The sequence below is a fragment of the Aulonocara sp. 'chitande type north' Nkhata Bay genome, linkage group LG18 (genome assembly GCF_057382095.1).
Source record: "Aulonocara sp. 'chitande type north' Nkhata Bay isolate Kocher_YH1m ecotype deep benthic linkage group LG18, A_spYH_male_GT1.1, whole genome shotgun sequence".
NCBI lineage: Eukaryota > Metazoa > Chordata > Actinopteri > Cichliformes > Cichlidae > Aulonocara > Aulonocara sp. 'chitande type north' Nkhata Bay.
This window is the reverse complement of record NC_141361.1, coordinates 20,240,329-20,263,549: the sequence shown is the minus strand read 5'-3', so window position 1 is coordinate 20,263,549 and position 23,221 is coordinate 20,240,329. Positions and strand designations below refer to the sequence as shown.

At 41.8% G+C, this 23,221-nt stretch overlaps 1 protein-coding gene and 1 non-coding gene across 2 annotated transcripts; both read right to left on the bottom strand.

Annotated features, from left to right (window-relative positions):
• Positions 1 to 4,020: 4,020 nt before the first annotated feature.
• Positions 4,021 to 11,495, bottom strand: amotl2b (angiomotin like 2b). Its single transcript, XM_086272156.1, has 11 exons — positions 11,315 to 11,495; positions 10,108 to 10,883; positions 9,486 to 9,654; positions 7,974 to 8,118; positions 7,786 to 7,875; positions 6,835 to 7,130; positions 6,571 to 6,746; positions 6,341 to 6,442; positions 6,022 to 6,218; positions 5,774 to 5,905; positions 4,021 to 5,365 (listed from the first exon to the last, which is right to left on the bottom strand). The coding sequence occupies exons 2-11, from the start codon at positions 10,791 to 10,793 to the stop codon at positions 5,280 to 5,282; spliced, it is 2,079 nt and encodes a 692-aa protein (XP_086128282.1). The 5' UTR covers positions 10,794 to 10,883; positions 11,315 to 11,495; the 3' UTR covers positions 4,021 to 5,279.
• Positions 11,496 to 20,937: 9,442 nt separating this feature from the next.
• On the bottom strand, positions 20,938 to 21,020 carry trnal-uaa (transfer RNA leucine (anticodon UAA)). Its single transcript has one exon. It is a non-coding gene; the product is annotated as a tRNA-Leu (tRNA).
• Positions 21,021 to 23,221: the final 2,201 nt, after the last annotated feature.

Here is a 23,221-nt window from a genome sequence, read left to right as displayed (position 1 = left end):
AACTGCCGCTTTGTGCAGCAGGTGGTTGCTCTCCTGTGTCCCCTGTAGACATGACATGTAGACATGACACAAGTATTCCCAATATCCAAACATTTTTAAGGCATGAGAGAGTAAAAAAAAGATATAATGGGGATTGGTGGATTTATTCTCCCACTGGGTGTAAGGCCCCCAGCTTCCTGGGTAATTGAAAAATGATTTCACGTGTCAGCTAATGAGTGCAGCATATCTATGCCCCGAGGAGGCCAGTCAATCAATCTCTCATCAGGCTGCCTCAACAGTAATTTGTGTTTGTTGGTGTGTTTGCACATGCCTTTGATGTGCGTATAGGAGATGTTGTTTTTGTGTTGTGTATTAATGTGTTAGATTAGAGCCATTAATTATGAATCAAGGACAGTCTGGTTTCCTCCTCTTCCCTGACTCATTTTGATATCCATTTTCAGCTGCAGGATATTTGCTGAGTGTGTTGAAACTTCAAAAGCCAGCTCTTGCTTGGAATGTGCCATTAAACTGTAAACATCAGGACAGGGCAATAAACCTACCAGCGTGCACGCACACACCTCCACAGTTTTCACAACTACAGACCCACTCTTTTCATGCCGACTGAGGTTCAATGTGAAGTTTCCATGTGACCGTGCCAAAGAAAAGAGGCAATAATGATCCAAAAAGTGTAGAAAATGTAATTTTCTTGGGTGTTTGAGCACAAAGGAATTTCACCCTTGACTCTCATTTACATTCTGTCCTCCTCCATCATACCAGTTCTGGGAAAAACAGAGCAAGCCGCGGTCGAAACATGTCAGCTGCCTTTCACATTTACGGAGGAATGTTGGCCGCGCTTCACAATGTTGTCAGTCAGTACGCCAGATAAGAGCTCTCAGTTCATAAATAAGATTGATGGCACTGCATACCACCAGTTCCTGCTCTGTGTTTTCCCATACAAGCATCTCTGTCAAAAGCATCTGTGCTATCTCACCAGCTCATATCCTCTCTGTCCAAGTCCAGGCTTGCTTAGGTGTTTTTACATGTTCCTCATCCACTCATTAAACCCACTACTGCAGGATATGCCCTGACTTCAGCTGCTCAGCTGCGTTCGAGTTTAATACTAGTTTGTTTGGGGGTATTGGTTAGGATATAGTTATATTGTATTTTAGCTACACATATTTGACATGCACTCTTAAATTCCAAAGTCTTACATTTCCTCATAGTTCATGGGTCTTAAAAAACTTAAACAACTGAAAATAAATAGTTCCACAGATTGTACTTTAGTCTTTCTGTTAAAAATCTTTAGGTGTAAAGTTGAAAGAATGTCTGGTTATTCCCTCAGTTTTTCTTTTATAAGCTTGTAAACCTTTTAAGATTGAGTATTCTTAAAAAGTAACCTGTGCACCGTCAAGCTCTCCGTTAAGGATACAGTTGCATTTTTAAGCCAAGTCAGGCCTGTTTGTCTTAAAGGAAAACATCATCTCATGTTGGAAACTATCTTGGCTATTGCACTTTGATTTTTTTTAAGCTGATCTGGAGGAATTAATTTCTAAAAATAAGCCATCCAAGGACTACAAACAAAAAACATCTTCTTGTAATGTATCATGGCTTTGTTTAACCCAAACCAATACCGTCCAGCCTTTTTGAATGCTTCCGCAATCCACAATGGCGCTGCTTTATTTTATAAATACAATACTATACAAAAGATTAGTAAGAGAGTACACATTTTAAAGCCATGCAATAGTGGTGTGTAAACACAATGGGAATAAAGAGAGGTGAGCGGAGAAGAAACACACAGTGTATCATGGGAAGTTCCCAGTAGGATAACTAAAGGATGTTTCAGGGTTTTCTCATCCAACAATAACTGTAACAAAGGAAAGCTTTAAGTAAAGACAGTGTCTGTCTTCTGAATCTAAAGTGGGCGCTGCTTCCACAGGAAAACAGCCTGATAGCTAAAGACTCTGCCTCCCATTCTACTTTTGGAAAACTGAGCAACCACAAGCCCGAATGATCTGATCCCACAGCTTCTCACACCCAACACATCCTTTTGTTTTCTTTTCTCTGTGAAGGGTTCGTGGTGCAAATGTAAATAAAGTTGCAGTCACTATTGAGCAAGTGAAACTTTATCAAATAAAAATTGTAATTAATTTTATGTGTAACTTCCTAATTCAGTTACCTTTTTTCCCCACATATTTGATATTTACAGGATGTGTTGTGGAATTGCACTTTTGTGAAACATCTTATAAAACAGATAGTAATTTTGGATTATTCAAAGGTTGCATTAAAGTCAGTGTGGTACAGATTAATGGGGGCTCCAGTGACGAATGTTGCTGGACTGAAACGGAGCAGGCTGTGGTGTTCATGGTCAATTTACAGAGTATATCTAAAGAATCGGACGGTTTGCTTAGGCTGCTGCCCCCGTGACCCGGCCTCGGATAAAGCGGATGAAGATGGATGGATGGATGGATGGATGGATGGACGGACGGTTTCAAAAGGCTATGTTTTTTTAAAGTAATGGACACAAAAATTTTAAAATACATTGCCAAATATAAAGCTTTACATACAAAATGAACAATGTTCACATGTGCTCAGTGTGCTGTCTGGAAGCATAGCATGTGTCAATGTGAAACTTTTTGATATCAATGTGTTTAAGGTTTATGATGCTGATTAGATCAACTCATCAACCAACCCTTATAAAGCTTGTGTAAAGGTAGAATACCTTTACACAAGCTTTATAAGGGTTGCCATGACTGCCATTCGAGACCAAAGTGGGATAATGTGGAACTGTGAGGTGTTTAAGATATGATGGGCACTGGCAATTTAAGAGTTTAAGAATACTATTAGTGAAGTAAACTGCAAAACTAAATGATTTTGGGGGGTTTAACTATCCTTCAACTTTAAATGGGCAACTTGTGGACTTGTTTTTCAAAGCTGGCAGCAAAGTTGCTCCAACCCTCTCTGTGAACTCAAAACAGTCCTTTAAGGCTATCTAATGTTTCTTATTGTAATCTCACACTGACTCAGGGATGCTGAGATCAGGGCTCTGTGTGGGTCATGCCATTTGTTACACGATTCCTTGCTCTTCTCATCTCTGAAGATAGCGCTGGCTTTGGCTGTGTGCATCAAGCTGCAGAATGAATTCAGGACCAAAGAGATGCTTCTGTCATTGTATTTCCCAATGAAGGCAGATATAAAAGAAAGAACCTTGAGCTCTCATGTGCACGAAACCTTTGAACAGTATTCTGTATGTGAAAGCGAAGTAGGAACCACTCAGGATCACCAGGTGAATAAAGCAGGCATCTACTAGAACTGTGGTGATGTGTTTTAGTTTTAACAAACCAAACCATGCAGGGTGACCGCTGAAACATATGAAAGGACACTGATGACACCATAACATTCATTGTCCTTGTCGCTGTCACTCTCATTGTTCTGGCGCACTGTGAAAACCCAATGTCTGAGCTCCCGCCGCCCCAAACTGGTACAAGTCGATACTTGTGGCTCGTTTGAGCGGGTCTGTGTGTGTTCACATATGTGCGTGACCTATTTGGAAATAGACACCATATAACAGACCTCTCCTTTCTCTCATCTTCATGTCCAGTGGCCTGTCCTGAAATAGCTCATAAACACTTCTGGGCGTGAGGTATAGCTGAGGCATTGAAAGCGTGCAGGAATGTGATGCACGTTAGCAAAGGTGCACAAGAATTTTCAAATGACATTAGCAGCTAATCTGGGAGAAACCTGCCTTTGTCATGTATAAGGTTACGCGTCCTAATGAGAATGTAATCTATGCCAAGCATGCTCTCCGTGGCAAGAGGAGAACAAGAGAGCTGGCCACCCGAGAAAGTTGAACCCAAAAGAATGCAGCTCTGGTATTCATTAATGAAGAGCACTCTTCTCTGCGATGGAACGACGGTGCAGGAATGAGGAGATGGCGTAACAACGGAGAGGAGACTCATCAGAAAACAGAAAAGCGCTAACGGAGCTACCTCGGTATTTATCGTTCAGCCAATAAATGAAATGATAAACAAGTCAGACAGCTGGTAAATTATATTAGAATATTTTATTGCTTTATGAAATGTTGCATCAATTCAACTGTATTAAACCTTCATATTGTTTCGAGTTCACAGAAATGTCTGTTTGAAGTCAACACTCGGTTGGTTGTGTACAGCTTGACAAGACCGTGATTGTCGGCACATAACTTACAACAAACATACATACATAAAACTCTTTGGCGTCCCGCTCAAAGCACTATCGTATCTAAAATAACAAACATCTGTAGAAAATATATAATAACAATAATAATAATAATAATTAACCTGTTTGTTAGTTCAAAGCTCACAGTAAACAAAAAGAAAAACAACAACACAGCATTTTCAACTTTTGCCCCTAAATGGCGACCAAACCAGCTGGATCACCACATCAGGGCAAACACTCTCAAACTGTAACCACACATGCAAACATACTATGAGGAAAAAAAAAAGATAAAGAGCATGAGAAACAAAGAGAAGATGAAACACCGTGATGCTGCATCCTCCCAAAATTGCAAGCTTGCAACACCAGGTCTGTGTCAGTATATGCATTTATATATTATACAGCTCCCTGTTCATGCACCTCTGAAGCTCTGTAGAACCAGCTACCCGAGACTCAAGACGTGCGAAGAGCAGGAGCGCTAAAATCAGCAGTGTTATCAGCTTAAATTAATTAATAACGGGGAGTCTTACGTAAAGATAATATCTATCTGATCGGAATTAAATTCACTTTTTTTTGTTCATTTGTTTTAAACTTCAAGAGAAGGGGTGGATCATAAAGATAACCTCTTACTAAATGTTTATCTAGAAGAGCTTGAGGCTTAAGTTAATATTTGGGGAATGTGGAAACCAGATAAGATAAATATGTAGCTTTTTAATTCATTGGTTTGGGAAGAGAAATAATAGGGATTATACAGGGTGGGAAAGCAGCATTTATATTTATATATATTTATTTATAAATATTTTGGCATACACTCTCTGAGAACACGTTGCCATGTTAGAATCCAAAATACTGTCCAAGTACCTCAGAAGATTCATCTTTTCTCACTCCACCAGGCAGACTGCCTGCAGCTGTCCAGCCGAGTGAGAGAAAGTGAGTCGGAGCACAGCTCTGTCTCTAAAATGTGAAAACAGTCCTTTTTTTCCCTCCTTTCTTTTGGTAACATTCCTGCCTCCAGTATTTAGTTCCAGTCTTGCACCTCTTCACAGATACTCAGAAATAGCTTCTTTTTTCTTTTCCGCATCCCCATTCAAAATCTCCCTCTCAGTTCTTTAAATGAAGATTTCCACTGCCTCCGAATCCAGCTCATCCAGGCCCCTGAAGGGGTTTAATAGCAACTTCTTAGGCGCTGCCTTGACTGGAGAAAAAGAAAACAAACAAAGAAGACATGGATAATTATTTAAGTGTTTTAAGGCTAAGACCAGCAGAAAGAAAAGTCCTTGATGCATTTCAGTTAGCTGTGGCTAAAGGTTAACAGACGTTTTCCACAGTCAAACAGGCCACTCTACTGAGCGTGCTCAGTCAACAAAACTACATTATTTCCTAACTGTGCACATTCCACAGGGCCCACATTATGAACCATGGCCTACACACATGGTATCTGACTGGTTGGTTATTCCACAGCATGGTTAATCAATATGCACTTCATGAAGTCGAGGCCAAAAATGCCTTTTATGTGTACAGCTGTACTGGGGTATAACTTTGTGCAGGATTGCTGCTTTTTTTGGCTTACTGACCCATCGTTCATACATGATAAGGTGCTTACCACTGTTGAGCTTAGTTGTACTGGCTGCCTCTTTGGTTTTGGTTCCCTCCGCCTGCCTTTCTAGCGTCCCAGGTTCAGACTGAGGAGAGAGCTGACGACTGGGCAAAGTCTGATCATCTGAAAGACTCTTACCTACGAGAAAGCGTCACAGAAGATGTCAGCATGTGCACCTTTTTATTTCAAACCTTTCAGCGGTAGACAAAAATGTATGTCTTTGGATCAAAAAATGGCAAATTTGTGCTCCTCACCTCGTGTCTTAGTGTTGCTCTTTGTGGGGCTGATGGAGGGAGTGGAGGAGGCAGATCGGAGGGTTGCCCCCGCTGCATTCAGGAGGTTTTCAGGTGGACTTTGCTCGTCCTTTCGACCCTGGTCCTGGTGCAGCCGCTGGTTGAGGATTTTGATCACGGCATCTTTTTCCAAAATCTGAGCATAAAGGGCACGGATCCTGATGCAGAGCAGAAAAAACATGTCAGAAAGCTGGTAACCAAACAGTGGATGAAAAAAAGAGGCAAATCCTGAAGGCTTGTTTGAAATCAAAAAGGGGGTTGATAAATAGTAGGTATGCACCTGTTCTCCATCTCCTGGTTCCTGTGGTCGGCGACTGGCAGGTCCTCGTTGAAGCTGTTGTTGGAGGAGTGGCAGGGCGAGTGGTTAATGATTGTGGTGTCCCTGGAACAGAAAAAGAACATTTCCTGGGTTTAATTCAAGCTTGAATGAGCTAAACTGAGCATTTGTACACATGAATTCCCAGCATTCATCAGAAGGAGAATGAGACACCAAGCTACATCCGTCTTTACCTCTGGGCAGCGGCAGTGGCAGCCACCTCCATGGCAAACTGCCTCATGGTGCTCTCTTCCAGATACTTCTGCTCCCAGCGCACCACGTCGGCTTCAAGGGCAAGGATTCGCTCCTCACGCTCCCGCAGGCGCTCTTGGAGTGAGTTCATGGTCATTCCAGGGGGCTGTGACTGCCTCTGTGATAAAGAGATAAAGTATTTGAGATAGATCCTAAAAAACAAACAAAAAACTGCCGTCATATATGACCAAGAACAAAGGCTCTACCTGTTGTGCCCTCAGACTCCTCAGCTCCTGCTCTAGTCGTGTCCTCAGCCTCATCTCCAGGCTCTCCCTCTTCTCACAGGTGGACTGGAGCTGAGCCAGCGCGCTCTGAAGCCTCTCCACCTTTTCTACATACGCCCTCTTCCTCCTCAGCTCCTCCTCGAGCTGGCGACCTCGTCCTCGAGCCGCCTCCAGGGCCTCCTCGAGTCGTTTGGCCCTGAGGTTCTGCTCCTCAGCTGCGGCTCGCAGCCGCTGCAGCTCCCTCTCCATGCGCTCCCGCTCGACATTCTGCTCCTCATCTGAATCAAAAGAAAAAGTAAACACGGTCAGATGAAGAGCATTACAGGATTAGAGTCAAAGTGTGTTGGACAGAATGGAAGTGAAAGTTTTTTTTCCAAACTTTTCTCAAGTCTTTTCTGAAAAAGTACGGAAAGCTAATCCGCAATTATCCCTCCTAAAACCGAATAAGTATCCGAGTTTTTACATGGTGGCCAGTGTTCTTCATTTAGTGAAGCACTCCCGGAATGCTGAGAGCAGGAAGGGGGAGAAATCTGCCCTATCCCTTTGACCCACATAGCACAGAGAATTCCTCATCAAGGCCATGCAAACACCACAACCCCGCTTGAAAATCAAACTCACACACAGGTGGTGGTGAAGGAGGTGGTGGTGGTGGTGGGCGGACTTCATTTCTACCACTTGCACTGCTGCTCTGTGATTTAGAAGGGCTTCATTTCCTTTTGCAAGGAGGTGCATGGATTGAATTCCCTATTATGAAGCCTTCTTACCAAATAAGCTGAAGTTATGTAAGTGAAATTCCTGCATGAAACGATGCCCTTAGCAACAGAAGGGGGCCCATGGTACGCTACAATCCAGTCCAATCAAGCATGCCAATTCTAGAGGATGAAAAGGAGGAGGAGTGGAGAGGAAACTAGCCCAACGAAACGACATACTTACTTTGTTCAAGCAGCTTTGCCATGATGTTCTGGTTATGGTCGGCTGCCTTGACTTCTTTTGCAACATGGGTCCTAGCATTTTCCAGGTTTTCTGTGATGCAGCAAAGTGTAATCAATTAGAGTAATTTAAAAAAAACCTTGGACCTGCTGAAGCTGGTGTCACTGAATACTGCAGTTTGGTGTCAGTACCTCTAAGGTCTCTGTTGAAATCCTGCAGCCTCCTGGCTTCAGCCACAAGCCTCCTCCTCAGTGTCTGTTCCAAGTTCTCTCTCTTATTGCTGGCCTCCCTCAGTGTCTCATAGGCCTCTGAAATACGCTGGATCTCCTGCTCCAACTGCAATGGAAGGGCGAGGGGGAGGGGGAAGATATAGGAGGGTTGGAAAAGAGGAAGAAAGGAGAAGAGAAGGAATTTTGGGTTAACCTACTTGACATGCTGAAGAGGAGCTGGAATGTTGATTCATGCTGTTATAGCACACAGATACATATATGGGTTCACATGAATGTATGTGAATAAAGCACACCCTGTGTGTGTGTGAACATGTGTGTGGTGTAATACTGAGAAGGAATTTAAGCCCGCACCACTCCCTTTGCGACTGATTTATATCTACATTCCTGAGGGCTGATAGCTTCAGTTCCAGGTGTGTGAGCACACACACACACACACACACACACACACACACACACACACACACACACACACACACACACACACACACAGAACTGGGAAGGCTGCCAGCGGAGGGAAGGTGTGCATGCCTGTGCCTGGCTTGCGGAAAACGGCAAAGAGACACCCACCATTACGGCAGTCACACAGGCATGTTTACCCAGGGCTGCGGCCTGACGGAGAAAACTTTCCAACCCTGGCAATTATCATTCTTTAAGGTTGAGACAAGGCAAGGCCCATGTGACATAACTCCAGCAGAGAGCAAAAGGGATTTTTTTAAAGCATAAATTGGCTGAGATATCAAATGTCACCGAAATGGTTTCTAGCACGTTGAACGAGTAAATATCTCGTTTTAGGAGCCGGTTTGGTCTGACACTCAGTCACAAAAAGCAAAAACATGGCTGTAAACGTAGCACTGTTTTAAAAGGGAGAACATGGAAAAAGTGGTGCTGGGTACGAAAACAAAAAAGACCTTTCACTTTTTAAGGGCAGCCCGCCACTTGACTGCTGTAGACCCCCACCCAAGCACTCATTAAAAGTGTGGGGGTCGAAACCCAACTGGCTGCTGTGTGACAAGCCCCAGATTAGACTGAAAATCTATGGTCTCCGCACGCGCACACACATACACGCACACTTTTTGACCTCCACTAGGTTAGCTACACAATGAAAGGAGTGTGTAAACACAGTAGCAGGCTGTGACCTCTGTTTGTGTCTCTGTGGTGTGGAAGGAAGCAGCTGCTGATCTCATCTGTCTGCCCTGATGAGGGAGTGTGCCTGGGGTTGGATATCAGGGAAGCAACTGTTAACTGGGCTTGTGTTTCATAGACAGGTGGCTCAGATGGAGGGTGTTGTCTGGATGCTCTCCAAATTCCTTTGGGATTTTCATGACTTAATGGTGTGGTAATCCTTTCCTTTGAGTTGAATGTATTTAAAAATTAAAGATATTGAGAGAAACCTTTTTTTTAAGTACTTGTAAAATATTCTAGTTTATCTCAATTGTGGACCAGTGAGAGATGAAGCTTTTCTGTTCTTCTCACCTTTTGAATACGGCCGCTCTTCTCCCTGTGAGCCTCCAGTTCTTGTCTCAGCCTCTCGTTCTCCATCAGCAGCAGCTCCACCTGGTTGGGCTCCTCCAAGCCAGCAGGTGGCAGGCTGTTGAATGTGCCGTAGCAGGGGGGTTCTGCTGGCTGACCAGACTGGACATACCTAAGAGATACCCGCATACATTAGAGGACACTCTAGCTGAATCACACTTATACCGTAATGGAATATAAATATGAGAAAGAGCTTTTTTATATAGCATGACATCTAACGTATCACTGTGTATGAATTTATACACAGGCAGGCCAGCCAGCTCCAGTAAAGAACCTAAAAACCTGTATGTGGAACGTACTCAAACTATCCTAGGCAACGCAAGTATGCAAAACTCTCCTTTAGCAGCATGCCAGACATTACAAATACCTACAGGGCTGGACTTGTTCTCCGGTGCGGATTTCAAAGAGGAAATATGAATAAGTATTCAGACTGCGGTGTGACTCACACTAAAAGTATGTGTTTACGCATGTGAAACACAATGGTGCCACTGGGCGGGCTCTTGTGAGAAAATTTACACCGGAGTGCATGATGTAATGTTAAAGTTGCTTAAACTCCATCTGGTACCTGTGCTGCTGAGGCTGCACTGGCTCCTGGACCTGGTGAGGGATAAATCCTTGGCCCTGGATGGGGGCTGAGTACTCTGGGGGTGGGTTGCATTTGTCCATGTTTGGCCCCAGGCCCTGGTAGCATTGTGGGCTGTAGTAAGGAAGCTCAGGGTAGCTGTGAGAGGTCATCTTTATGGCTTCTGCTTTAGCCGCTGCGTCTTTCCTCTCCAGAGATATCTGCATGTGATGCTCGCTGAGAGACCGCACATGGCTGCACTTTAGCGCCATCAGATCAGCCTCTTCGTGGAAGACCCCTTCATGCAGAAGCTTTCCCTCATGGAGCTGCCAAGCCATGTACTGAGACTGAGCCTTGGCTTGCTCATAGGTTGGCAGCTTCTCCCCATGCAGCTGGTAGCCACTTTCTGAGTGATGGTAGTCTCCCTGGTGCTCCTGGCCCTGCGGTTCCTGCCTCGCAGAGAGCTGAGGGTAGAGAGGATCCTCCTGGGTGAGACTCTCCAAAGAAGATTGTGGGCTACTGCTCATGTCGCCCCCACTGCTGGGTCCACTGTTGCTTCCACTGCCTCCCCGCAGGGCCTGCTGCTGGATGGCTAATAAGGTACGGGTATCTGTGGGGTTTCCGTAGCGGAGCTGCTCCTGGATGAGCCGATGCAGGACTTTGCCAGACGACTCCTCGGTGGACAACATACTGCTTTGTGAACTTAGTGATTATCTCTTTGAATCAGTTGACTTTTTCCTCAGTGAAAATATAAAAAAAAAAAAAAAACTGCTGTGAACCTGGAACAAAGGGGCGAGAGAGTAAAGTAGGATCAGTCTGAGGTGGCAGTGAGGTCAGACGGTAATAAAGCTGAGGCAGGCTTTCACAATAACAGCAACACTTTAAACACAAAGTTATTAAATGTGTTTATTTATTAGAAAACAGTGTGACAATGAGTCTATGTTACCAACAGCGACAAAGTGGAGATGTGGACATATTTTATCACTGCAGGCAAAAAGTGCATGCGCCAAAACTTCCACTCTCACGGTGGAGCAAAAGCGCACAAAACCACCACGTAAAACACTCCACAGCTCGACTTTCCTCTTTAATACATTGTAAGTAACTTTAAATTAAAACACAATTCCCAAAGATTCAACGAGAAGTTTTACTGTAGCGACTCTGGCGCTCAGGAGAAAACAGAAAGAAAGGGGGGAAAAGACGCTCTTCTTACCAGCTCACGCTCTCATCATAACCCAACGTTATCCTCGACTTCGAAGTAAAAATAGTTCCACTATTGGCATCAGCTTTTTTTTTTAAGTTAAACGTGTCTCATTTCCCCCCTTGAACGTGTTGCCGCGATCCTCTCTTGCTGTGAAATGATTGTGGAGAGAGCAAGCGGCGATAATAAGTAACCGAGGAGGGACTGAGGTCGGAATGCCAGGAATGCAAAACGCGAGGTCCCTCGGGGATCAAAAGCGTAAAAACCACACGGGAGGAGGGAGGAGGGAAGCTGCAGTGCGCTTTATTATTACCAACGAGGAAAGGAAGAGAAGTATAGGAAAGGAATGAGCATTTTGTTTCACTAAACTGTGAGTTACTTGATAAACAGCAGCAGTTATGAAGTGATAAACTCCTTCAGTGATGCAAAAGTATGCGAATCATTCACTTTAGTTCAATTAAAAACATACTGCACTGCATGTACTGCACCATTAACAGCATGCATAATTAACGCACATACTCAGAAGGCCACCTGAACGTATAGAAATCTATAATTATAATAATTTTATGTTTCTTGTAATCGTTGGTGATGCATGTGCAACTCTGCTTCTGAAAACAGCTGGGATGGTCTATTTAAAATAGTAAAAAGAAATCATTTGAATTGTTTAAATTGAGACTTGTTATTGCTTTTTATGTTAAATTTGTTGTCAAGCTGAATTTGATGCCAGTAGCACTTCAGAGTATGCATGTATGTTTGCCACTTTATTATATCACCTAATTATTTAACAGCACCTTTTAAGCATTCAGGAATTCCACAGAGCTCTAGTTTTGAAAATGAACTGTAACCACTCTGACTTGATTACATTTTTATTTTTTTCACTTCATAATATGCCAGATGTTCTCAATGGGTGTCAGACCCAGATTCCTGTCAGGCCAGGCTGTTTTATTAGGGAGCCATGTTGGAAAACATCCTCAGTGTCATTTGGCATTGTTTTGCTGAAATAAGCAAGGCCTGAAGACATCATCTGAGTGGAAGCACAAAAGCTATATGAACTTCATGAGTTACACCTTGATAGCATGTGATCGAACCCTTGCTTGCGGTGAGAGCTGCTTTAATTCTACGTGGCACAGATTCAACAAGGTGCTGGAAACATTCCTGAGATATTTTGGTCCATGTTGATGCACATTTGATGTGAATCTCGGGTTCCAATGAATCCCAAACGATTGAGATCTACTGATTGTGGAGGCCATTTGAGTACAGTGAAGTCACTGTCATGTTCAAGAAACACGTTTGCGATGATTTGAGCTTTGTGACATGGTGCACTGTGCTGCTGGAAGAGGTCATCAGTAGATGGGCACCCAGTGTGGTCTTCTGCTGCTGTAGCCCATCTACTTTAAGGTTTGCTGTGCTGTGAGTTCAGAGATGCTCTTCTACATATCTTGGTTGTAAGCTAATGATTGTTTGAATCACTGTTTTACCTGTTGGGTCAACAAGGCATTTTCACGCAGAGACGTGCTGCTCACTGGATATGTTCTCTTTTTCAGACCATTCCGTGTAAACCTTAGAGATGGTTGTGGGGGGAAATCCCAGTAGATCACTAGTTCCTGAAATACTCAGACCAGCCAACAGCCATGCCAGGCTCAAAGTTTTTATTTAAGCGAGACACCGTGGTGGTGGTGCAGTGGTTACCATTGTTGCTGCAATCACTGCACAAAGGTCCTGGGTTCTGATCCAGCCTGGGCCTTTCTGTGTGATGTTTGCATGTGGGCTTACTCTGTATACTGCACAGTTCAAAGATGTGCATAAGGTTAGGTTAACTGGCAACTATAGGTGTCTGTCTCTATGTGTTAGGTCTGTGACAGATTGGTAACCTGTCCATGATAAGCACCACTTTTCTCCCTGTGACAGCCCCAACCTTGAACCTGAGCTGGATAGTCAGAAGGAAATGGATGGCTGTTCAGTTCTAACATCTGAAACTTTGTGAGTTTTCTATGTTAAATTAAATTTTGGTTTCAAATGTGTTTATCTGCTTTTGACACGCGTCCCAACTGAAAAATAAATGTAGTGGTGGGGGGAGAAAGTGCTTCATCAATCTTAAATAAAAAATGCTCATCGAGGGGTCATTTGGAGGTTTGCTGTGTAAACACTGTGCATTTGCAAAAAAAAAAAGAAAAAATAGCAGTTAATTTTTATTAATTCCTTTGCATAATTCTTGTTGGAAATTTGTAAAAGGCCTGCTGTCAAAATAAAGCTTTACCTTGAGTTTTTATTATTAACACACTGACTTTCCTACTTCTACTTTAACTTTTTACTAGACCAAAGCGTAGCTTATTGCAACTGCTTCACATGAATAATAACTAGAGCTATTTATGAAATCTTTGTGTAAAAATGAAATAGTCTAAAACATTGCACTGTGAAATACAATGAAATCTCCTAAAATTGGTCTCCTGAAAACCTTTTATCTCTGGGCTGTAGAAATCTAGGCTCCTGGTATTCACTACAGGCCACCATGGGCTGACAATTTCCTAATGTTGTAAACCTGCTCAACATTTGGCAATAAAACCCTTTCTGATTCTGATTCTGATAAAAACTCTGCTGGTGCACATGTTTTGAAGCTGTTACATGCCTTAAATGTGTGCGTGTGCCTGTGTGGTACATGTGTGGGACAGCTGTCCCCTGGAATCCCGAGTCTTTGTAGCCCCACTACTACAAACATAATGACTCGTTGTACCCAACATCGTGCAAGCAAAAGCCCGGAGGATGCCATGCAGTGGCACAGCTTTACAGTCCAAATCTGAACATTACCACTAAGACAGGCCTGAGAAAGCTGGGATAGACCTGACCACGATACAAATTTAAAATGTGTCTGTTACAGGCCTGGAGCATCCATGTTTGTTTCCTTAAAGGGATACGCTTTCCGCCTCGAGGGAGAAAGCAAATCTTTATGGCAGGCTTTATTTCTGTCAGAGCCAAAAGACAAGCCTGAGCTACTATTTATTACCTGCCAGGGCCTAACGGCTGCTATATTGAGGACTTTAGACATGACTCTGGCTTTTATTATGGGGCCTTTAAATAGCAGACATTTTAGTCATAACAGGCGATTCATATCTCCAAGCAGCAGGCGCAGAGTGCAACAGATGCTATCCTGCCTCTCTATAGTCCATATTTTCCCACCAAAATCCCCATCAAAAAGAAAAAACAATTGCAAACTGCGAGTGAATTGATGAAGAAATCTGTGCAATCATAGCACAACAGTCATGAGTAATTTACTGTCGACCAGTGTGTGGCCACTGACCTCAGGCAAATGATCTAATTAGACCTAAAAATCTATAGGTTGGATGAGTTTCTATTGATGGTCTTTGTCCTACCTCCTTAATTAAACACACACATTGCCTCATGCTGTGGACATGAGCATACATATTGGTAAAGAAGAAAAAAGAAAGAACACGCAGACATTGTGTCTCTGTGGGCGGCACTCACATGGAGCCAACTGGTCAGCAAAGTGCAACATGTTAGCATTTCCACCTTCAGATCCACACTGTGAAGCAGCATAGTCTCCACCTATTTAAAAGCCCGCTCAAGTCATTTAACACCACCTCACTACTTCCTCTGCTCCCTCCCTGTGTGTCAGCATGTGTGTGTCTGCTGGTGGACAACGCCTCTGGTCATTTTGTCCCCTATTGTAGCACACTTCCTGTGAACTTGCTGAGGAATGTGAGGCTGACCCTTTGACAATTATGGACGTTTTCAAAAAGTCATTACAGGAGATGAACATCTAAAGTGGCCTGCCACAAAAATTCCTCAGTGTCTGTCTGCCTGTAGGCGCTGAAACCCCGAACCAGACAAAACTTATATTTCATGAGTTATTCCTTGTTTGTGAAAAGAAGAGTGGCACTGAAGACTATCCGAGAACACCCAGTAAAATGAAACACAATTGTGTTGTTGCTATTTACAGTAAACTCATATTCCTCTTGTGGTTTTCGTGGAAACATGAGCACAAATGAGGCAACAGTGAGACTAGTCAAACTACCAGTTGCACAAATGAAACAGTCTGAGTCTAAATTTACTCATCTTAGGCATGTGTTAAAGAGAGTATAAAAATCTCTTTGTGAAAAGGAGAGCAGCAGGAAGGCAAACCTCTGTGGGGGAGTCCTTAAAGGTACACACCTTTATTTTTGCTGGATAATCTAATTGCTTCATGAGCTTTTCTAAAAAGAGATAAATAAAATAAATAAATTCAAAGATTTAAACAATGTTAAAGTAAAATAAACACTGAAGAAATGATGGAAAAGCAGATCTTATAACAGAACAGTATATAGTAGTGTATTTACTTATTATAGTAACAATTTGACGCTATTTAACAGACAATTCAACCTTCAATTCATTATTTATACAGTATTAAGTCACAACAATTGCCTCCATGTTTTTTATAACATAAGGTAAAGACCCTACAGTAAAGAAACTACAACAATCACACAATTTCTATGAGCAAGAACAATGGGAAGGGAAAAACCTCCCTTTTAACAGGAAAAAGCTTTTGACAGCGGCAGGCACAGGGAGAGGCAGCCATCTACCATGACAGGTTTGGGGTGAAGAGAAAGATGGGACCAAATTAAAACTATGATGGGACAGACAGAGATAGTTTAATAATGGCTAATGATTAAATACAGTAGTGGTGTATAAACACAGAGTGAAAATTGATCAGTGAAGAAGAAACATTCAGTGGATCAAGAAACAACTTAGCATTACGAATGCATTAGACATTCAGCATCACTGATGAATGAAAGCAGTCCTACATGTTTGCTTCATATGCACATATAAAGGGCACATCCTATTTAAATCTAACTCCAAGATTCCTCAGAGTGTTACTCAAGGCCAAGGTAATGCCATCTAAAGTAGATATCTGTTTAGACACAATGTTTTTAAGATTTTTAGGAACAAGTACAATAACTTCAGTTTTATCTGAATTTGGAAGCATGAACCTAAAGGTCATCTAGGTCTTTATGGCTTAATTCATTTCTGCAGTTTAGCTAATTTATTTGTATCATCTGACTTTAGGGATAAACTTGGGTATCATCTGCATAGAAATGTAAATTTATGCAATGTTTTCTAATAGTGTTGCCTAAGAGAGGCATGTGTATTGAAACTGTGAAACTCAATGAGTAAGTTTTGCGTGTGAATTTTCATTTACATAAACAAATTGGAGTCTACTAAATAGATATGGTTTAAACCAGCGGTCCTTTTTTGCGCCATAGACCGGTTTATGTTTGACAATATTTTCATGGACCAGCCTTTAAGGTTTCGTGGATAAATACAACAAAATAAAACCAGTACTGGTACCACAATAAAGAAGTTTTATTCATTACACATGGGAAAAGACCCAGGGAAACTGAGTTAACGATAAAAACGATAAAAAATAAATAAATAGATAACGATGAAAAATGATAAAAACCCTGAAAACTATACATTTCACACCCGATCCTCAACTCTCGTGGCCCAGTACCAAACGACTCACAGACCCGTACCGGTCCGTGGCTTGGGGGTTGGAGACCGCTGGTTTAAACCACTGCAATGCAGATCTTTTCAATGGTGTGATCTAATCTTTAAATTGAATATTGTGGTTACCAGTCACTAGTGCTGCACTGAGGTCTAGCAGGACAAGCACAGAGATGAGTCCACAGTCAGAGGCATTGGCAAGTTCATTCATACCCTTCAGTAATGCTGTTTCTGTGCAGCGATGAGCTCTGACTCCTGACTGAAGCTCTTGAAATAAATCATTCCTCTGCAGATGATCAGGTAACTGTATGACAGCTTCTCTTTAAAGATTTTTTTAAATCAAGAGAAGGTTAGAAATAAGTCTCTAATTAACTGGCAACCGAATCAAGTCATGACTTTGTAACTACGGTCTAGTTACTGCCACCTCAAAAGCTTGTCGTGCATAGCATGTTATTAAATATAGGTTGATTATATTAGAAATTGAAACCTTAATTAATGGTAAAAATACTTTAAGTAAATACCAATAGGTATAGTGGTTAAAATTGCTGTGGGAAACACTTAAAATGTGGGTGAGGAGACAAAGACAGGTTAAAATGTTATTTGTAAAGAATTTCACAAGTTCATAGCTAGTTAAGGTCAAAGAAGCTCTGACTGTTTGTCAGCCTGGCTACAGTGCTGAAAATAACTCTGGGCTTGTTCCTGTTTGAAAGTTCAGTTTGCTTCTCAAAACACTGTCAGTTTTGAAATTGTCATGGATACAATGAGTTTGCCACTCATGTAAACTTGCATAGCTTGGATTTTCTGTTTCCTGTTTTTTATCAAGCATGTCCAAACTTCCTAAACAGCAGTAAGCACATCCTGCTCTGATGTATGACCCAGAAACTCATTTTAAAAAGACTTAATTAGCATGTGTTTGTGTTTTTGAAAGACTGCTGTGCAAAAATCTTGAGCCACAGATCATTTTCTACTTTCTGCTAGGAAAATGGAAACTAGATGCAGCAGAAAATAATGAATCAGGTTGTTAATTACATAATTTTGTATCTTTTGTATGCTTTTCCATTAATGCATGGTAACAGAATTTGTCTAAGAGAGCTTAAAACATACAAAAGGCAAAAATGGCAATTCTCACAAGCTTAACAGCTAATACTTGTTAAGGCCAACTTTATTCTTCACTGGAGCCTGAACTCTCTTAGCCAAACTTTCTTTAATTTCTGTAAGTATTCTTCAGGAATAGTTCTCCAGGTTTCTTGAAGGATATTCAAAGCTAATGTTGAATATCCAATCCCCATGTGATAGTGTTCTGTTGTGTGTTTTTATTTGTTTGTTTGCTTTTTAAAAAAAAAAAAAAAAAATCCAGTTATGCATTTACTTCATTAGCAACATGTTTGGGATCATTGTCATGATGAAAAATTAAGATACCGATCAGATGCTTTCCAGGTGGTATTGCATGGTGGAACAACATTATGGTACTTTTCTTTTTACAAGAACCCCAAGGATCATGTGGCTTTTTTTGTTTGTGTGCAGGATTCAGTGGTCTGCAACGTCCCAGGCTGCTTGCACTGTAACACTATAAAACTTTGTTCAAAGTACTGTTAATTTACCTAACTTGATGGCTATAAACCCAAGAAATTCTGGTATTAGTATGCCATTAAAGATGATGAGTTATATGTTGAGATAAATGCGGTGGATACCACACTGACTTGAACTTTTCAACCATCCTAATAACTGACTTCAGACTTCTATAAAACATTGTGAAATAAAACAGACAAAAAAAAGTCAGAGCTGATGTTTCTCATACTTTATTGAGCTGTGTGCACAGGTTAAATATCAGGAAGGGTTAGAAATCCCGTTTTATTTAGATAGTTATGCTAAAACACTTCCACGTGGTACACTCTGAACACTGTCATTACTTGAGTAGTAACTGGACAGAATAGTGCTGTCCCAAGTGAAACTGAGCACATGCCACAAGCAGCAGTCACAATATTTGACCATTGTTGCTCTAGCTACACTTATGGATTGTAAGAGTGTGTGACCACTCACATTAATGTTTTATACATTGAAAAAGTTTAATGTGCATAAAAACTAAACAAAAACACAATACAAGTGATATTGACTCCTAAAATCTGTTACTATTTGCCAGCTAGCATTGCTAATGGCAGCATAACACCTTGTGCTAGCTTGTTGCTAGCTCAAGATAAGGGTGATAAGTGTACAGTGTACAGTGTTACTGCTTGCATGTTATGACTACCCCACAGAGATACTTGTAGTACACGGCATGTAGCTGCACTTGCCAGTCTGAACACAATTACAGTACGCACTCAAAATAGAAAGTGTAAATATGGAAGTTTGTAATTTGAGATGCACCAAATGGTTCAGACTGTCAAGAAGAAAAAAATCCACCTTGTCAACAGTTTGTGTGATAAGAGGTGGGATTAAACCTTCTCATTTGTTGTGACTCATCCCAGTTCTCACCTCCGAATGAAAACCACTTTCTCCAATGTCTGAGCAACAGCAGACCGCAGTGGGATTATTTTCTTTAACTAATCTTATACTGAGGTAATCTTTTAATCTAGATATAATCACTTGATTAACTGAAAATGGAAATCACCATTGGTGATGGTCCTATGGCTCTTTAAGCACATCAAGAACCTAAGTAGACAAATTAATCCTGCAAAAAGCTATAGCTAACAGGCATGAAATGGTCTTTATCACATTCTATTTAAAGACTTTTTTATCTGCTTTATTCTAAACTGCAGTTGGAGGTCATTTTAAAAGATATTTTATCGAATGAAGTTGTCATAGTTTTAAAAAGAGGCCATATCAACACAGACAGAGAGATTAGTGTTGTAGTTTATCTGAAGCCTGTGCAACAAGATGCTTGACTCTATGTCTATCTCTGCATCATTATCACTTTCTTTTTGTTCCCTCAAGCATATTCATATCTTTGGACTCAGATCATATAAGTCTTTGATGGCTGTATCAGGCAGACAGAGAGTTTAAAGGACTGGATAAGACAGGATGCATGTTGCACTGTTAGATTCGTGGGAAAGAATAAGACGGAATAGCTGACAAGGTCACCTGATATGTCAGGATTGGTGGGGAATGTAAGCGATAGTGTTGGAGTGGCATGGCTTCCTGATTCACACATTACACAAGAGACAAAAAGAAGGTGTGCTGCATTCAAGTAGCATCCTGTTCTCAGGAAAGTGCTGATGATAAGTTTCCCAGTTTTTGTATGTCGCAACACCTCAAATTCCAATGTTAGGAGTTTAGTTTACTGATGAAATTATGTCGAAGTAAACAGGCAAGCAACATATAACATCATTCCTGTTTGACACCTGTTTAGATTGATAGTAGAGATAATAAAAACTGGTTGCCTATCTGTTTAAAGGGAAGAAGCTCAGCATGTTGCTGCAAGTTGGATGGCACTGAAGGGAATTTCCAGGCATTTATAGCAAACAGACTACATATATGAATCACTGGGGATACAGTATGAAGAGATGTCAAAACAGATGTGTAGTGCAGCCATATCTGGCACAGTGCTTGCTAAAATAAATCAGGTAGATGGTCCAAAATCATAAATAAATAGTTCCAAATTTAGGAAAAATTCAGGAAGAAGATAGATAACACTCTGATATGCATCTAACCCATTTACTGGTATCCTGATTTAGTCTCCAGAGAAATGGCCTGTATTTTGATGCTTCCAGTGTATCGAGCAGATATCTGGGTCAAGACTTTTTGTACGCCATCGTTCATCATTTAATTTCAGTGAAATTACAAAAGGCTAATAAACAGTTAAATTGCTGTCAGACAAGCTAACACAGAGAGACAGACGACCGTTTGCACTCACATTCACACCTATAGCCAATCTAGAGTCACCAATTAACCTAACCCCACTAACTGCATATTTTTGGAGTGTGGGAGGAAGCCAGATTACACAGTGAGAACATTCAAACTCCCCACAGGAAGTCCTCGGTCTGGTGGTGAATTTGAACTTTGGACTTTCTTTCTGTGAGGAAACACCACCGCAACACTGTGGTTCTGAATTAAATGCAGAAAAGCAGCACCGAAGTAAGAGGTGATAATGGAGCAAAAGCACCCTTACACAGATGAAACTCATTCAAAGATTGGTTACATTCTACCAGGAGTGGGGTTTGAACCCACGAGGACTGTTGTCCATTGGATCTTAAGTCCAACGCCTTAACCACTCGGCCACCCTGATGGATAGCTTGCTGCTCATGTACAATTATTATATACACGGCCTGCAATACCAGCACACCCGACGCTACAAACGTCAAGGCTCAAACTGTGGAACGTGTACGATCTTACACTTTACGTATCTTGGGACTATTATTGATTCAAGATTGAATTTTGACTCAAACTGTGTCAAAATTCAGTATGCAGTATTCAGTATGCAGTATGCAGAGAGGGTTATCAGTGTTTGTTGTGCTTGCAGAAACTGCCCTCCTTTTACATTAAAAAGGTAATTATGACACTGTTTTATAGATGTTGTATTGAATCAGTTTTATCTTTTTCTTTGGTGTCATTGTGCAGCAGTCTATCTTAAAAGGACAGGAACAAACCGATGTAAACTGCGACCTGGTCAGGGAAGCTGATTAGTAAATCGCAGCTTAACCTAGAATCTCTGTATATCAGATTCTTGAAGTAGATGGCCAACTTCATCTTAAACAATGGCTCACACCCCTTGTTTGGGGAATTTAAGTTTCCCTTCGCTCTGCACAGAAGTTTGCAGTGTTAGAAAAACACAACTTAGTCCCAGCTGCTATTGTTCATCTGAATAATTTATAGCAAGTTGTGCTCACATCTATTCCATTTATTTATGTATTTTGAATGGAAATCTGTTTATTTATTTTAGCATTTTAAGCTTGCTATAAATGCTATAACTGCCTCCAACTGCCATCCATGTTCGAGTGACTTCTCAAAGAGAGCACAGGCACCCAACTCTCCGAGTTCTGTCTGCAAAACTGGAAAATCCACATTTTTCTGCTGATATCTGAGAGGTCTTCTTGTGAATTGTACTTTGCTCTGTGACTGTCTATGCTAGAATTCAAAAATGAAAAGAGATGTATTATGAGAAGAGGAACTGCAGGTCCAAATAATTCCATGAACAGCAAGAAGCAGGACAGTGTGTTGTGGTCTGCACAGAAATTTGCAGTCACAGGTGCAAGAAGGCTTATCAGTAATACCAGCCAAAGGTGTCAGATACTGCAGAATGCATGGATACCACATACAGCCTTCTGTTTTGCTTTCTACGTCCTAAAGGCAAAATGAAACTATTGTGATATTTTGATCCGAAACAAAGAACATGCTTGCTGTAATGATGTTTCCCATCCCCTTATTTTTCCTACTTCTCTTTTTTCACTTATCTTTGAGGCACTGAAAGATATAAGCTTCTCATAAGTTAACTGTATTTTCTGGTACTTGACTAAATCCTGATAAGTCAAGTGTTTAAATCTGGTCATGAAGTTTTACAACAAAGGGAGCCTGCCATAGATCATTTTGTTTAGTGACTGATGTTTGAGTTTTATTACAGGGTTCAGCCTCAAACTAAAAAAAAGCCACAAAATAGATCCATTTAGGTCCAGTCATCACCATCTTCAGGGTGAAAGTGAATCAAACTGATCATTGTTACGCTTTGAGCCCAAGATGCCCTTTTAAGATGTGAAAATATTTTGCAGCCTTCTGCCCCGGAGACAGCACGCCTGCCACAGACGAATGACGCTGCAACAAGCCATGACATCCCATCCTAAAACAGTCTTCCACCCCACCAGGCCACTGCCATCCTGGGAGGTCACCAGAATGCCAGTCATTCATTTCGAGCCTCAGCATGTGTGCCCCCAGCAAATAGCTGCGTTCCTCTGCTGCTGAGGCTGCAGATAGCATGTGATCTGATGGCTGGCTTTGGCCAGCAGCACCGTGGAAAGAGAGAGAGAGGGCTCTGTGTCTGTGTACAAGCTCAGCAGCTCTGAAAATGTACCAGGGGCTTTCCATGGTCGAGAAGCAATGAGGGGAATGCAGGCTGGGGATGCTGAGAGGGGGTGTGTGTGTGCGAGGGTTCAGTAAGGGGTGAAAAGAGAGGATGAGCAGGTAGATGATGGACTGGCTTAGCAGTGTGAAAAGCGTTGGGTGTGATGGAGTGATAGGAAGCTTTATTTGAGCCCTTAGCTCTAAGTTAAGCAGAGCAGGTATTCATAGGGGTGGCTGTAGCTCAGGTGGCAGAGCAGGTCAGCCACTAATCAGAAGGTCGGTGGTTCGATCCCAGGCTGCATGCCAAATATCCTTGGGCAAGATACTAACCCCGTGTTTGCCTACTGGTGGTGGTCAGAGGGCCCGGTGGCGCCAGTGTCCGGCAGCCTCGCCTCTGTCAGTGTGCCCCAGGGCAGCTGTGGCTACAATGTAGCT

Excerpts from the sequence above, each read along its gene's own strand:
- amotl2b (XM_086272156.1), bottom strand. The coding sequence starts at position 10,793 with ATGTTGTCCACCGAGGAGTCGTCTGGCAAAGTCCTGCATCGGCTCATC. Across the intron at positions 7,876-7,973 it reads TTTCAACAGAGACCTTAGAG|AAAACCTGGAAAATGCTAGG; the intron begins GTACTGACACCA and ends GCTGCATCACAG. Across the intron at positions 6,443-6,570 it reads GCCACTGCCGCTGCCCAGAG|GGACACCACAATCATTAACC; the intron begins GTAAAGACGGAT and ends TTTCTGTTCCAG.